This window comes from Muscardinus avellanarius (genome assembly GCF_963383645.1).
Source record: "Muscardinus avellanarius genome assembly, chromosome: 21".
NCBI classification, from domain to species: domain Eukaryota; kingdom Metazoa; phylum Chordata; class Mammalia; order Rodentia; family Gliridae; genus Muscardinus; species Muscardinus avellanarius.
Genome location: NC_137807.1, coordinates 938,557 through 951,781, shown reverse-complemented (window position 1 = coordinate 951,781; position 13,225 = coordinate 938,557). Strand labels below are relative to the sequence as shown.

At 50.5% G+C, this 13,225-nt stretch overlaps 1 protein-coding gene across 1 annotated transcript in view; it reads left to right on the top strand.

The window, feature by feature from the left end:
• The window catches only part of IFT81 (intraflagellar transport 81), a gene marked incomplete at both ends in the record, with an annotated part of 51,871 nt that overhangs the window by 30,837 nt on the left and 7,809 nt on the right, over positions 1-13,225 (top strand). The window contains 6 exons of the mRNA XM_080717640.1: positions 492-641; positions 1,927-2,055; positions 4,545-4,634; positions 10,083-10,169; positions 10,962-11,033; positions 11,113-11,198. Of these exons, the coding sequence (XP_080573766.1) occupies positions 492-641; positions 1,927-2,055; positions 4,545-4,634; positions 10,083-10,169; positions 10,962-11,033; positions 11,113-11,198 (614 nt within the window). The remainder of the gene's footprint in view (positions 1-491; positions 642-1,926; positions 2,056-4,544; positions 4,635-10,082; positions 10,170-10,961; positions 11,034-11,112; positions 11,199-13,225) is intronic.

The following is a 13,225-nucleotide window of genomic DNA, read 5'->3' as shown; positions in this document are numbered from 1 at the left end:
CTCAGCTACTTAGTGAGGCTCTCAGCAACTTAGTGAGACCCTGTTTCCAAATAAAATAGAAAATAGGTCTGGGAGTATAGCCTGGAGGTAGAAAGCCTCTGGGTTTCCCCCCCCCAGGACCACCAAAAAAAAAAAAAATAGAATACTTAGATGGGGCCAAAAAATAAAAACATACACATATGCCGGGCGTGGTGGCGCACGCTTGTAATTCCCTCGTTTGGGAGGCGGAGACAGGAGGATCACGCAGGTTCGAAGCCAGCCGCGCTGGCTTAAGAAACCCTGTTTCCAAATAAAAATATAAAAAATAGGTCTGGGAGTGTAGCCCAGAGGTAGAAGGGCTTCCAGGAAAACATACACATAATATTTTGAGAGGTTAGTGTTTCCAAGTCTTCTAATAAAACTTATATGCTTTTGATAGTGTTGTTGAGTGGAGGAGTTTTCTCATTTAGTTACTTTGGTTACTAGGTTACATATTATGTCTCTTTTTACAGTTCAAACGATACGTCAGTAAACTTCGAAGCAAGAGCACAGTTTTCAAAAAGAAGCATCAAATCATAGCTGAATTCAGAGCCGAATTCGGTCTCTTGCAAAGGACAGAAGAACTCCTCAAGCAGCGGCATGAAAACTTTCACCAGCAGCTGGTGAGGCGGTTTATCCTGCGCGGCACAGCCAAGCGGAGGCGCGGCGAGGCGGGCGCGGCTCTGTGGGGGGTGATCGTTTTTACTAGGAAAAACATAAAAGTTATTAATGTTCTCTGATGAATTGCAGAGATGCCATGTAAGCGGGTTCATTTGTTTTAATGGCTTTTTAAAATGTGTGCTGACTTTGAGGTTATTAATAGATTTAAAGTCCAAGTAGGTTTTTCTTTTACTTAGCTAGTTAATATGAGTAATATTATCACACCAAGCGAAGGACTGCAAAATACTCGTTTCTCATGGCGTCCTGGGCGGAGAGTCCTCCCTTCTTCCCTGGGCGCGTGCATTTCCGAGCTTTGCAAAGGCGTCCTCAGCAGGCGCAGCGCGGGGTTCGCGGCCCTGGCTGGGGGTGCTTGCGGAGGCTGAGCCGCGGTGCGGGCGGCCGTGCTCCGCGGAGCTCTGTGGTGCTCGCCGGGCTGGCTCCGGGTGCCTCCTGCCACCGGCTCACATTATTGTATTTCCGTTGGGGCTTTCTTAGGCCAAGTACTTACTGCTTAAAGTCTAGCGTTTGGAGATCTTCGGGTTTTTTCTGGTTCGGATTCCAAGCCTGCTTCTTCCACGACCGGAGGACGTATTTCTGCCCCAGCCCCTGCCCCATTTTATTTTTATTTTGAAACAGAGCCTCACTAAATTGCTGAGGCTGGCCTCAAACCAGTGATCCTCCCGACTCAGCTTCCCAAGAGCTGGGATTCCAGGCGTGCGCCAGCAGGCCGGGCTCAGCGATCAGCTCTTAGTTTTCTTGCTGGACCTTGTCGCCACATCTGACCGAACGATCGGTCTTTGCCGTAGCTCTCTTCTGGAGTCTCTGGGCTGGGCACTCTGCGGCTCTTCTCTGGTGGGCTGGCTCCTCCATGCCTCGGCTGGGATCTGGTTCAGGAAGGCCCTCCGGGGCCGGGGCCGGGGCTTCCCATCCATGCCCCGCTCACCTTCCCGTGAGCTCTGAGAGCCGGGGACAGAGTCCCAGCTCACCGGCTGCTTGCTGAGCGCCCTGCGGAGGCTGCGGGCCAGCCTTGTGGTTTGTGGTTGTTCTAAACTCTAAGGTCAGAAACGCTTCCTCGTGTAGAAAACTGTGTCGGCTCCTGCTGTGAATGAAAGACGTGCACAGAGGCGTCCTTCAGGGTTCTGAAGAGCTCACTTGATTGATAACTCTTAGAGTGTGAAGTCTGTCCTGCTCCTTGGAACCAACACAACATTGACACCCACTTGGGGCCTTTTTATTTCTTACTTGTAGCAAACGATTGAGGAGAAGAAAGGCATATCTGGGTACAGTTACACCCAAGAGGAGCTGGAAAGGGTGTCGGCGCTGAAGAGCGAAGTGGACGAGGCCAAAGGCCGGACGCTGGGCGACATGTCGGAAATGGTGACCTCACGTCCTTCCAGCTACTTGGTTGTTTTCTGTTGCTAGGAAACGGGTGTTTTGTGTTTATCCTCTCTTGAATTTCTCCATTCTAATAAGACCGCTCAACTCCTCATGGCTCATGCATTTGGAAACTTTTTAGATGTCTAAAAGCTAAGCCTGAAGCCGGGTGTGGTGGCGCACACTTGTAATCCCCGCACTTGGGAAGCTGAGACAGGAGGACCGCACAGGTTCAAAGCCAGCCTCAGCTACTTAGTGAGGCCCTCTGCAACTCGTGAGACCCTGTTTCAAAATAAAGAATAAAAAACAGGGCTGGGGCCGGGCGTAGTGGCTCTCGCGTATAATCCCTCCGCTTGGGAGGTGGAGACAGGAGGAACGCACAGGTTCGAAGCCAGCCACACTGGCTTAGGAGACCCTGTTTCCAAATAAAAATATAAAAAGTAGGTCTGGGAGTGTAGCCCAGAAGTAGAAGGGTTTCCAGGAACCCCAGTACCACCAAAAAAAAAAAAAAAAAAAAAAAAAAAAAGGGGTGGGGATGTAGCTGGAGGTAGAAGGCCCCTGGGTTCCATCCCCAGTACCGCAAAAAAAAAAAAAAAAAGCTAAGCCTGGCATCGTGGAGCACATCTGTAATCCCATACTCGGGAGGGTGAGATTGGAGGATTGGAGGACCACGGGCTGGGCCGGCCTCAGCAACTCAGCAAGACTTTCAGGAACCTGGTGAGCCCCGGCTTCAAAACAAAAATAAAAAGATCTGAAGGTAGAGCCTGGAGAGAGAATGTCTGTAGGATCGATCCCTAGTACCCCACACAGCTATTTAACATTAGAGAAATATTCACAATAAAAAATCAAGTTTCCCCAAATCTGCCCACTCTGCCTAGTAAAGATTTTCATTTTCGTGCAGTGTCCTTAGTGGGTGTCCACGCTCGCGAGGCCGCACAGCCCGAGTCCCGGCGCGTTCGCGTCACACGGTATCATCTTCCAAGCTTTTCTTACCTGTGGGAAATGGCTGCTTCCCCAGCCTCTCAGAGCACCTCGTGCACACAGGGCCTTGCCCTAACACCTTCTGGATTTTACTAAAATCTAACCACTAAAAGGATTAGCTTTTGCCGGGCACAGTGGCACATACCTGTAATCCCAGTGCTTGGGAGACCGAGACGGGAGGCTCGCAGGTTCACGGCCAGCCTCTGCAACTCAGTGAGGCCCTCCACAACTTAGTGAGACCCTATTTCCAAATAAAAAATAAAATAGGACTGGGCCGTAGCTTGGAGGCATAATGCCCCTGGGTTCTATCTGCAGTGCCACCCACACACAGAGGTTAGCAATTAGTATAAAAGAGGCCTCTAGGACCGTATCTGTCCAGCGACTCGTATCTGTTGATCGTTACTTGTACCATTCAGATTATTAAGCACTTTGAATATCACTTCATTCAAATGTCTATATGTTTTTATATAACCTACATAACTATATATATATACTTATATAACTGTATATAACATGATTGTTGTTATATAAGATAACTTTGCATTTACTTTATTCATTCAGTGTTAGATTATAAATATTTCCCCATAGATGTAGCTTGGAAGTAGAATGCCCCTAGGTTCAATCCCCGGTACTGCCAAAAATGGTGGCGCACGTTTGTAATCCCCGCACTTGGGAGGCTGAGACAGGAGGATCGCGCAGGTTTGAAGCCAGCCTCAGCAACTTAGTGAGATCCTGTTTCCAAGTAAAATATAAAATAGGTCTGGGAGTATAACTTGGAGGTAGAAAGCCTCTGGGTTCCACCCTCAGTACCACCAAAAAAAAAAAAAAGGCACCATGTTCTAAAGTATTGACCTAGGAGGCGTGGTGGGCACGCTTGTAATCCCAGCACTTGCGAGGCTGAGACAGGAGGATGGCACAGGTTCGAAGCCAGCCTCAGCTACTTAGTGAGGCTCTCAGCAACTTAGTGAGACCCTGCTTCCAAATAAAGTATAAAATAGGTCTGAGAGTGTAGCCCGGAGGTAGAAGGCCCCTGAGTTCCATCCCCAGTACCACCAATAAATAAATAAATATTTCCCCATAATGATTTACAGTCTTATTAACTGGCATTTGTGTATATGTATGGTCCTTTTTATTATTTATTGATTGACTTATTTTTGGTAGTACGATGGAACCTAGAGGTGTTCTACCTCTGAGCCATACCCTCAGCCTGATTTTACTTTTTATTTCAAAACAGAATGTCAGTAAATTGCTGAGGCTAGCCTTAATCCTGAAGTCCTCCTGTCTCAGCCTTCCAAGTACTAGGGTCACCCGCGATAACCGACATTCTGAATTACTAGGTGGCACCATCCGCCGTGCTGGGGAGTAGACTGGCACTGCGCCCAGCCCCACTGTTTGGCACTGAAACCACTCATAGTTTTTATACTCTTAAACACTGCAATGCATACTTTTATGCAGGTAACATTTTCTTTTTAATTATTTCTTAGACATCATGTCTTTTGCTTAAATGGTAGGTAAAAAAACTGAATGCCTTGGTGTCTGAGAAGAAATCAGCTCTAGCCCCAGTTATAAAAGAACTTCGACAGTTGCGTCAGAAATGTCAAGTAAGTCATTTGATTTGGGGATTTTTTTAGTGTTTCGTCTTATTCTGATGTATAGTTAGACTACTGAGCATTTTGCTTGAGTAATTATAGAAAATAAATTATTATTTTAATGATGTGACCTACAAAGGTTTTGTTTAATTTATGCTACTCATTTTGGCATAAATTAGTAGGGATGGGGGAGAGAAAGAAGGGATTTAAACTGAAACCCAACAGACAGCAGCCAGGAATGTTCATGTATTCATTTATTTGTTTGTTTATTTATTTATTTATTTGTTTATTTATTTATTTATTTATTTATTTTTGTGGTCATGGAGATTAAACCCTGGGCATTCTACCTCTGAGCGACACCCCAGCCTGATTTTATCTTTATTTAATTTTACTTATTTACTTATTTGGGTCATGGGGATTGAACCCAGAGGCATTCTACCTCCAAGATACGTCCCCAGACTGATTTTACTTCTTTTTTTGCGGGTCTGAGGATGGAACCCAGAAGCATTTGGCCTCCAAGCTACGCCCCCACCCCTATTTTTCAGTCTTCACTGAGTGGCAAAGGGCCTCACCGAGTAGCTGAGGCTGGCCGCGAACCGCGACCCTCCTGTCTGCATCCCAAGTGCTGGGATTCCAAGCGTGCCCACCGCGCCCGGCTTGCTTATTACTCTTTTGGGATGGGGTGTCGTATTGCCAGGCAGCGCCAGGATTCGGCTCCCCGGCCTCTGGCCCCCCCAGGGACTGGCTCTCAGGCGGCCGCCAGCTTTGCCTGTCACTGTTTAGAAACCATTGTTTCAGGTGTGTCTCCTGGATAGGTCTTGAATTAGGCTCGCTGTATGATACCGTCTGAAACATTTAACAGATAAATTTAACTCTTTTATATTTTTTGGTCTTGGTGGAGTCATTTTATATTTGGCTTTTGATTTTAAAGCCTATAAAAAAAAAGCTCTCCTACTTTCTGTGTGTGTGCGCGTGCCCGCGTGCGTGCTGGCCTGTTCTCGCCTTTACATTTCCTCTCTGCCATGGATCCTGCATGTCCCTATGGAGCGTCTACTCACCCTGCTGGGAGAAGGGAGTGAGTGTGGTCCCTCCTCCTCCCTCCTCCCTCGGCTCTGATTGGGCCGTCCTGTGGTCTCGCTCGGCCTATCTGGACACCTTGAGTGTACTCATGCTCTGCTTTGATTTGCTAGCTGGAAATGATGTCATTTGACCTCCCCGCCCACTGCAGGCCTGCTTGCCCTGTGACCTGACCTCGACCTGCCCTCCACCCACCTCTGCTCTCCTCTCAGTCTCCTTGGACCCCCACCCCGCCTTTCCCCTCTGTCTCCCTGCTCTCCGATTTGCCCTCCATAGGGGCCTCCAGAAAGGCCGGGAGAACAGGGGCCCTGCCAGGCCCTGGCATGCTGGAGGATCGGAAAGCGGCTCCGCCCCGCCGGCCTCGCTGCCTTTCCTGCCTTGACCTTAGAGTGTGTGGCCTCACCTGTGTTCCTCCTGAGTGGTCACCCAGGCAGCCCACGTGCTGGGAAGAATCCAGCTTGGAAGCCAGCCTTGGCAACTTATCAGGACCCGATTTCAAAATAAATAGAATAGGCCGGAAGCGTAGCTCAGAGGTAGAATGCCACCGGGTTCAATCCCCAGGCCGCCGATGAATGAATAAATAAAGTCGTTGTCACGGTGCAGGTGCTGTAACCACTTTCTCTAATCGCACCTGTTCACTTGGCCCAGATAGCCAGCAGCCCTCACCATTGCTGCTTTTATTTTACTCCTTCCTCCTGGAGCCGGTTTCCCTCTTTCTGAATTTCAGCTCCCTTGTTTTTCTTTTAGTAATTCCCTAAGTAAAGAATTATGACAAGAAGCAACCCATCCTTTATTTGTGTGTGAATGATGGTGTGGTCAAGACCTCCCTGCTGCCCTCTCCTGCTGCATTGCAGGGCTCTGTCAGCTCGTCTTCTCTCTCGGGCAATTCTCTCCTGTCATTGGCTTTAATGTCCATGTTTCTCTACCACAAGCTAAGTGTACACTTAGGGTTTTTTTTTTTTTTTTTGGGGGGGGTCTGGGGATGGAACCCAGGGGCATTCGACCTCCGAACTACGCCCCTTGCCTTATTTATTTATTTATTTTTGAAACAGGGTCTCACTGAGTTGCAGAGGGCCTCACTAAGTAGCTGAGGCTGGCCGTGAACCGCGATCCTCCAGTCTCAGCCTCCCGAGTGCTGGGATGACAAGTGTGCGCCACCACGCCCGGCTGGACCTAGTTTTAATGAGTGTGCTAGAATTGTGTTGTGTTTTCCATTAATTCTGGAAAAATTCTACATATTTTTTTGTTTTGTTTCTTGTGGTGCTGGGGATGGAACCCAGAGGCTTTCTACCTCTGGGCTACACTCCCACACCTATTTTGTATTTTACTTGGAAACAGGGTCTCACTGAGTTGCTGAGAGCCTCGCTAAGTAGCTGAGGCTGGCTTCGAACCCGTGCGCTCCTCCTGTCTCGGCCTCCCGAGCGCGGGGATGACGAGCGTGCGCCTGGCTTACATAATATTTTTAAATATTATCTCTTCCATGTCGTCTACCTAAGGTGTACGTCAGACATCTTTAGTGTGTTTCTTACTGTTCAACCTCACACTCCTATCTGCATCTTGTCTTGAAACAGGGCCTCATTAAGTTGCCGGGACGGCCTCAAACTTTGATCCTCCTGTCTCAGCCTCAAGTACTGAGATCACTGGAGTGTGCTGCCACCATGCCTGGCTTTGTTTTCTAATTTTTTTTTTTTTTTTGGTAGTACTGAGGATTGAACCCAGGGGCAGTCTACCCCTGAACTACACCCCTGGTTCTTTTTTTTTTTTTTTTTTCTTTTGAAAAAGGGTCTCAGTAAGTGACTGAGAGTCTCACTACTTGCTGAGGCCACCGTGGCACCTGCCATGCTCCTGTCTCAGCTGCGCCACCACTCCCCGCCCCGTTCTTCTGTCTCCTCAGCAGTGTCTCGTCTTTCTTATGTTTAGTCTATCCGTTTAGGTTCCAGTTTCCACAGTTACCTTTTTCCTTTGGCTTCCCTCCTGTTTTCCTAATCTCCCCGTGTGCGTAGTGAGTGGACGTGTTTCTAGTGCAGAGTTCCTGCTGCGCTTCCTGTCTCCTGATTCTCTTTGGAACAGCTATTTCGCCTTGAGCAGGTCTCCCCTCTTCAATCCTGGCAGCTGGGCTACGCAGTGTGGCCTCCAGGGTGGCTTTGCAGTATTCTGCTGGGTGTTTTAGAAGGATCACAAGCTAGCCAGGCGTGGTGGTGCATGTTTGTAATCCCAGGACAGGAGGATCGCAGGGTCAAGGCCAGCCTCAGCTGTAAAGTAGGACGCTGGAGGTATAGATCAGCGGTAGAATGCCCCTGGTTTCATCTGCAGTAACACACACACACACACACACACAGTATCACAAGCTGAGCTGGGTATAGTGACTCACACTTATAATCCCAGTGCTTGGGAGGCTGAGACAGGAGGATCTCAGGTTCACGGCCAGCCTTGGCTACTTAGTGAGGCCCTCTGCAACTCAGTGAGACCCTGCTTCAAAATGAAGAATAAAAATAGGACTGGGGGTGTAGCCTGGAGGTAGAATGTCCCTGGGTTTCATCCCCAGTACTGCAAAAAAATAAAAAGAAAGAAAAGAAAAGAAAGAAAGGGCATCTCACAAGCTTGGAGCTGACACTGAGTTGCGGTCTCCACCGAGGAGCCCCTCTACCGGAGGCAGGATGAGCCTGCCCGGGGCGTCCTCCCTGTCTTGGAGCCGCAGAGCTGGGAGGCCATGGCATGCTTAGCACCTGGGTTGCCAGGCTCGCCAGACAGAAGGGCTGCCCAGCTGCCGCGTGTGCGCACACATCTGCCTCCCCTCCCATGAGCGTGTGCACGCGTGACCCTGAGAGGCACGGGAGTCTGTAGGTCACTTTGGTAGATGGAGCCACAGCTCCTTGACCCTCAGCCTTTGGTACCGCACCGGATGCAGTCCTGGCCCGCAGGACAAGGGCAGGGTGCTGAGCCCTGGCCACGCTCCAGTTTCCAGGGAGACCTTGAAAGCCAGGCCTTTCCCAGACCTGCTTAACCCTTTCCTCGCAGTTTCCTGGTGCAGGCAGTGTGGGTGGGTTACAGGGTTCTTAGTGCTAACGTCCAGTCTGCATAGGCCGCAGGCTTTTCTCCCTCCCGACTTGGACATTGAAGTCTCTGCTGTCCAGCCGGCTGCGTCGTCGTCGTCGTCGTCGTCGTCGTCGTCCTCCTCCTCCTCCTCCTCCTCCTCCTCCTCCTCCTCCTTCTCCTCCTCCACGGTCACCCTTGTTCCTTCCTTCCTAGAGAATCCAGCTTTACTCTGGATTTAAAGGATGTTACCTTCCCCAATCAAAAATATTCAACTCAGCTGGGCGTGGGCGCACTTGTCATCCCAACATTCGGAGGCTGAGACAGGAGGATCGTGGTTCGCGGACAGCCTTAGCTACTTAGCAAGGCCCTCTGCAACTCAGTGAGACCCTGTTTCAAAATAAAGAATAAAAAATAGGGCAGGGGGTGTAGCTCAGAGGTTGAATGCCCAGGGTTCCATCCCCACACCTGCAAAAAAAAAAAAAAAAAAATCAGCTCTTTCTAGCAGTATAGGTATTTATAGCAAAATATCAGATTATCTTGTTCAAAACATCACATTAGTATAAACTCTGAAACTACTAAAACTGTGGACTTCGCCCCTTTTCAGAGGGCAGAAGCCCTTGGAGGTCTGGGCCTTCCCAAAGCATCTCCGGGCGCCGTGCGGGGGTCAGGACACCCCTCGAGGGCGTTGGAGACTCCCTTGCTGTCGGTCCAGCTCAAACTCCCTAGTGTGCACGGGCGCCAGTGGCCAGGCCCCAGCCTCGGTCTTCTTCCTCCCTCGCTCCTTCCCAGGCCCAGGCCAGCGCCGTCAACGGCTTAGAAGTTCCTTCGGTGTTCTTGTTCTTTTTAGCTTCCAATCTTTTACACACGGTGTCTTTCTTAAAAGCACCCCCTTGGGGCCGGGATGTCGCTCAGTGGCAAAGCGCCTGCTTTGCAGGTGTGGCATTCTGGGTTCGGTCCCCGGTTCCAAAAAAGACAAAAAAAACCCTTTAAAAGCACCCCCTCCCCTGTTCACCTTCCTGGCCTCCTTACTAATCCTCCGTGCTCAGGGTAAGTCGGGTAGACGGCAGAGGCGGCGGCTCTGGGCAGCTGTCCCCCTCACTGATCCCCGCGCCCGCCACCTGCCACCGTGGACCCTTGGCGGCTCTCGGGGAGGGATGGCGCACTTGTCCACCTGGCGCCACAGCCCCGATGGTAAGGTCGCTGTGACTCTACCGCCGCCTCCACCCCACAGAACTCGGATCTCACATGTCCATCATGGTATGAGTAGCTGGCAAGTGTGCCAAGAAGCTTCGAGGAGCCACCTGAGGCCTGCTTGTCACCTGCCCATCTTTGCCCCCTTCACACTAGGAGCTGACCCAGGAGTGTGACGAGAAGAAATCCCAGTACGATAGCTGTGCAGCGGGCCTCGAGAGCAATCGGTCCAAACTGGAACAGGTAAGCCGCGCGTGGTGGGCACGCTTGTAATCCCTGCGCTTGGGAGGTGGAGACAGGAGGATCACGCAGGTTCAAAGCCAGCCTCAGCTGGCTTAAGAGACCCTGTCTCCAAATAAAATATAAAATAGGTCTGGGAGTGTAGCCTAGAGGTAGAGGGCCCCTGGGTTCCATCCCCAGTACCACAAAAAAAAAAAAAAAAAAAAAAAAAAACAAGCAAACTGGAACAGGTAAGAGCGCGGCGCCTCCTGAGACTGAGGGCTCAGCCCAGGCGCCAGCGTGCCCCCGGCGGCGGTGGCAGCGGCGGGGTGTGGATGCCAGCCTTCCGCGCCACCTCCCACCTCCTCTGCTGTGTCCGCGCTCCAGAGCCCTCTGTTTCTTTGGGCCCCGTGTACACGCTGACCACCTCCATCTGCCACTACTGCCCAAGCCCAGCGCCGTCCCGCCTGGCTCCCGGTGGCCTGAGCCCGCTGGCCTGCCTCCCCTCCCGCTCTCCTGCGTTTACTCCGTACAGCAGCCCGGGAGCCTGTTTCCAACCTGGGCGCCTCCGTCAGGCCCACGGGCCTGGGGGGCACTCCTAGAAGCTTCTGTGCTGTGCTGCCCTGTCTGCTGCGCCCGCCCCGCCGCACGGCCCGGCCTTGCCTGCGTCACGTCCGCTGCCGTTTTCTTCATGGACCAGCCCCACCCCAGATACCCTGGGCTTCGCCATGGGTGCCGGCCGGAGGGAGACCGCTGCGTCCTCCCGGCAGCCGCCGCCTTCCTTCAGTAACGGCCCCTTCACCATCGCTGTTGTAGGAAGTGAGAGGGCTCCGCGAAGAATGCCTCCAAGAAGAAAGTAAATACCACTACACAAACTGTATGATTAAGGTGAGACAGAACGCACGCCAGAATTTGCCCGAGGTTTTTCTGTATCAAAGACGCCACTGAAACCCACCTTTCCACGCAGGACCTTGAGGTGCGGCTGCGCCGCGCCACCGACGAGATGAAGGCCTACGTCTCCTCTGACCAGCAGGAGAAAAGAAAGGCCGTCAGGCAAGAGTTCACCTGCTGGGGGGGGGGGTGCGCGCATGCGCCTCTCACCAAGCTACACCTCCCAGCCTATTGTATTTTTATTTAAAACGGTCTCACAGCCGGTTGTGGTGGCGCACGCTCGTAATCCCCACGCTTGGGAGGCTGAGACAGGAGGATCGCGCAGGTTCGAAGCCAGCCTCAGCTACTTAGTGAGGCTCTCAGCAACTTAGTGAGACCCTGTTTCCAAGTAAAATATAAAAATCAGTCTGAGAGTATAGCCCAGAGGTAGAAAGCCCCTGGGAAGAAGAAGAAGAAACTCCTAGCCAGGCGTGGTGGTGCACACCTGGAATCCTAGTCCTTGGTAGACTGAGACAGAAGAATCGCAGGTTCAAGGACAAACTCAGCAAATAGACGCTCAGCAACCTCATGAGACCCTGTTGATAGTAAAAATAAAATAGGCTGGGGATGTTGCTCTGAGGTAGATTCCTCCTAGGTTCAATCATCAGTACCACACACACACACACACACACACACACACACACGATATCCAGGCATGGTGGCACGTGCTTATAATCCCAATACTTGGGAGGCTGAGACAGGAGGATCTCAGGTTCGAGGACAGCCTCAGCAAGTATTGAGACTCTCATCAACCTAGCGAGGCCCTGTTTCCAAATAAAAATAAAATAGGGCTGGAGTACGACCCGGAGGTGGAAGGCCCTGGGTTCCATCCCCAGCCCCACACTCACTCTCACACTCACACGTCCCAGCCCTCACCGCCTGCCTGCATTGCAGCAGGCCCGGGTGACCGAGAGGGCGGGGACATCCTGCTCAGCCCCTAAACGCTGACGTTCTGGGGAGTCTAGCTTGTGGCATGCTGTGACAGGTCAATTCTTGCCTTGAAATCTTCGTTTTTAGTTGGACGGCCAGCTGAAATAAAGCACAGCAGCTGAACAAGATGAGCCTCCCTTGCCCTCATCAAAAGCTAGACGTTTTGCTTTTATTATCCAGTAAGAACTCAGTAAGATTCACATTTATTTGAGATTTCTGTTCAGATTTTGAGACACGCACACATTAATTTTACAAAAGCATCTAAGAAATAGTGTCTTGCAAAGTCTGAAAAAAAATATATGTATATAAAACCCTGGCATGCGGGCCAGACCGAATGTATCCTATAGATAGAAGTGTTTTTCTCCCATTTTGAACTAAGAATGTCCTTATTCAGATTCTGTCATTGCATTCAAAATTTGCTCAAATAAATCTGTATAGTCAGTGCTAAGGAATGAGAATAACTTTACTCTTGAAAAATAAAACGTTGAAGTTTAAGTTCCATTTTTTCTAAGATTAGCGACACAAATTGGAAAGAAGGAAACGCTGGCCCTGGGCCTCTGGCTCCTGTCAGTTCTCTAGCAGCAGGCTCTTTTCCATTGTTTAAAAGTCATTATGAACCTGCATTGTTCCCTAGTTTTCCTTAGGAAAAAATATTGTGCCATGACTACGGAAGTACGTGATAAGAATTTGGCGAATAAAATTGATATGATTATGTTCTAAACTCATTAGTACATTTTTTTTTTTTTTTTTTTGGTGGTACTGGGGTGGAACCCAGAGGCTTTCTACCTCCAGGCTGTACTCCCAGACCCACTTTATACTTTATTTGGAAACAGGGTCTCACTAAGTTGCTGAGAGCCTCACTAAGTAGCCGAGGCTGGCTTCGAACCTGCGCGATTCTCCTGTCTCAGCCTCCCAAGCGCGGGGATTACAAGCGTGCGCCGCCACACCCGGCTCTGTGTTATTTTTTGTTTTTTTGGGTTTTTTTTTGGTGGTACTGGGGGTGGAACCCAGAGGCTTTCTACCTCCGGGCTGTACTCCCAGACCTATTTTCTATTTTATTTGGAAACAGGGTCTCACTAAGTTGCTGAGAGCCTCAGTAAGTAGCTGAGGCTGGCTTCGAACCTGCGCGATCCTCCTGCCTCAGCCTCCCAAGCGCGGGGATTACAAGCGTGCGCACCACGCCCGGCTCTGTGTTATTTTTTGAATGACTGTATCGTGAT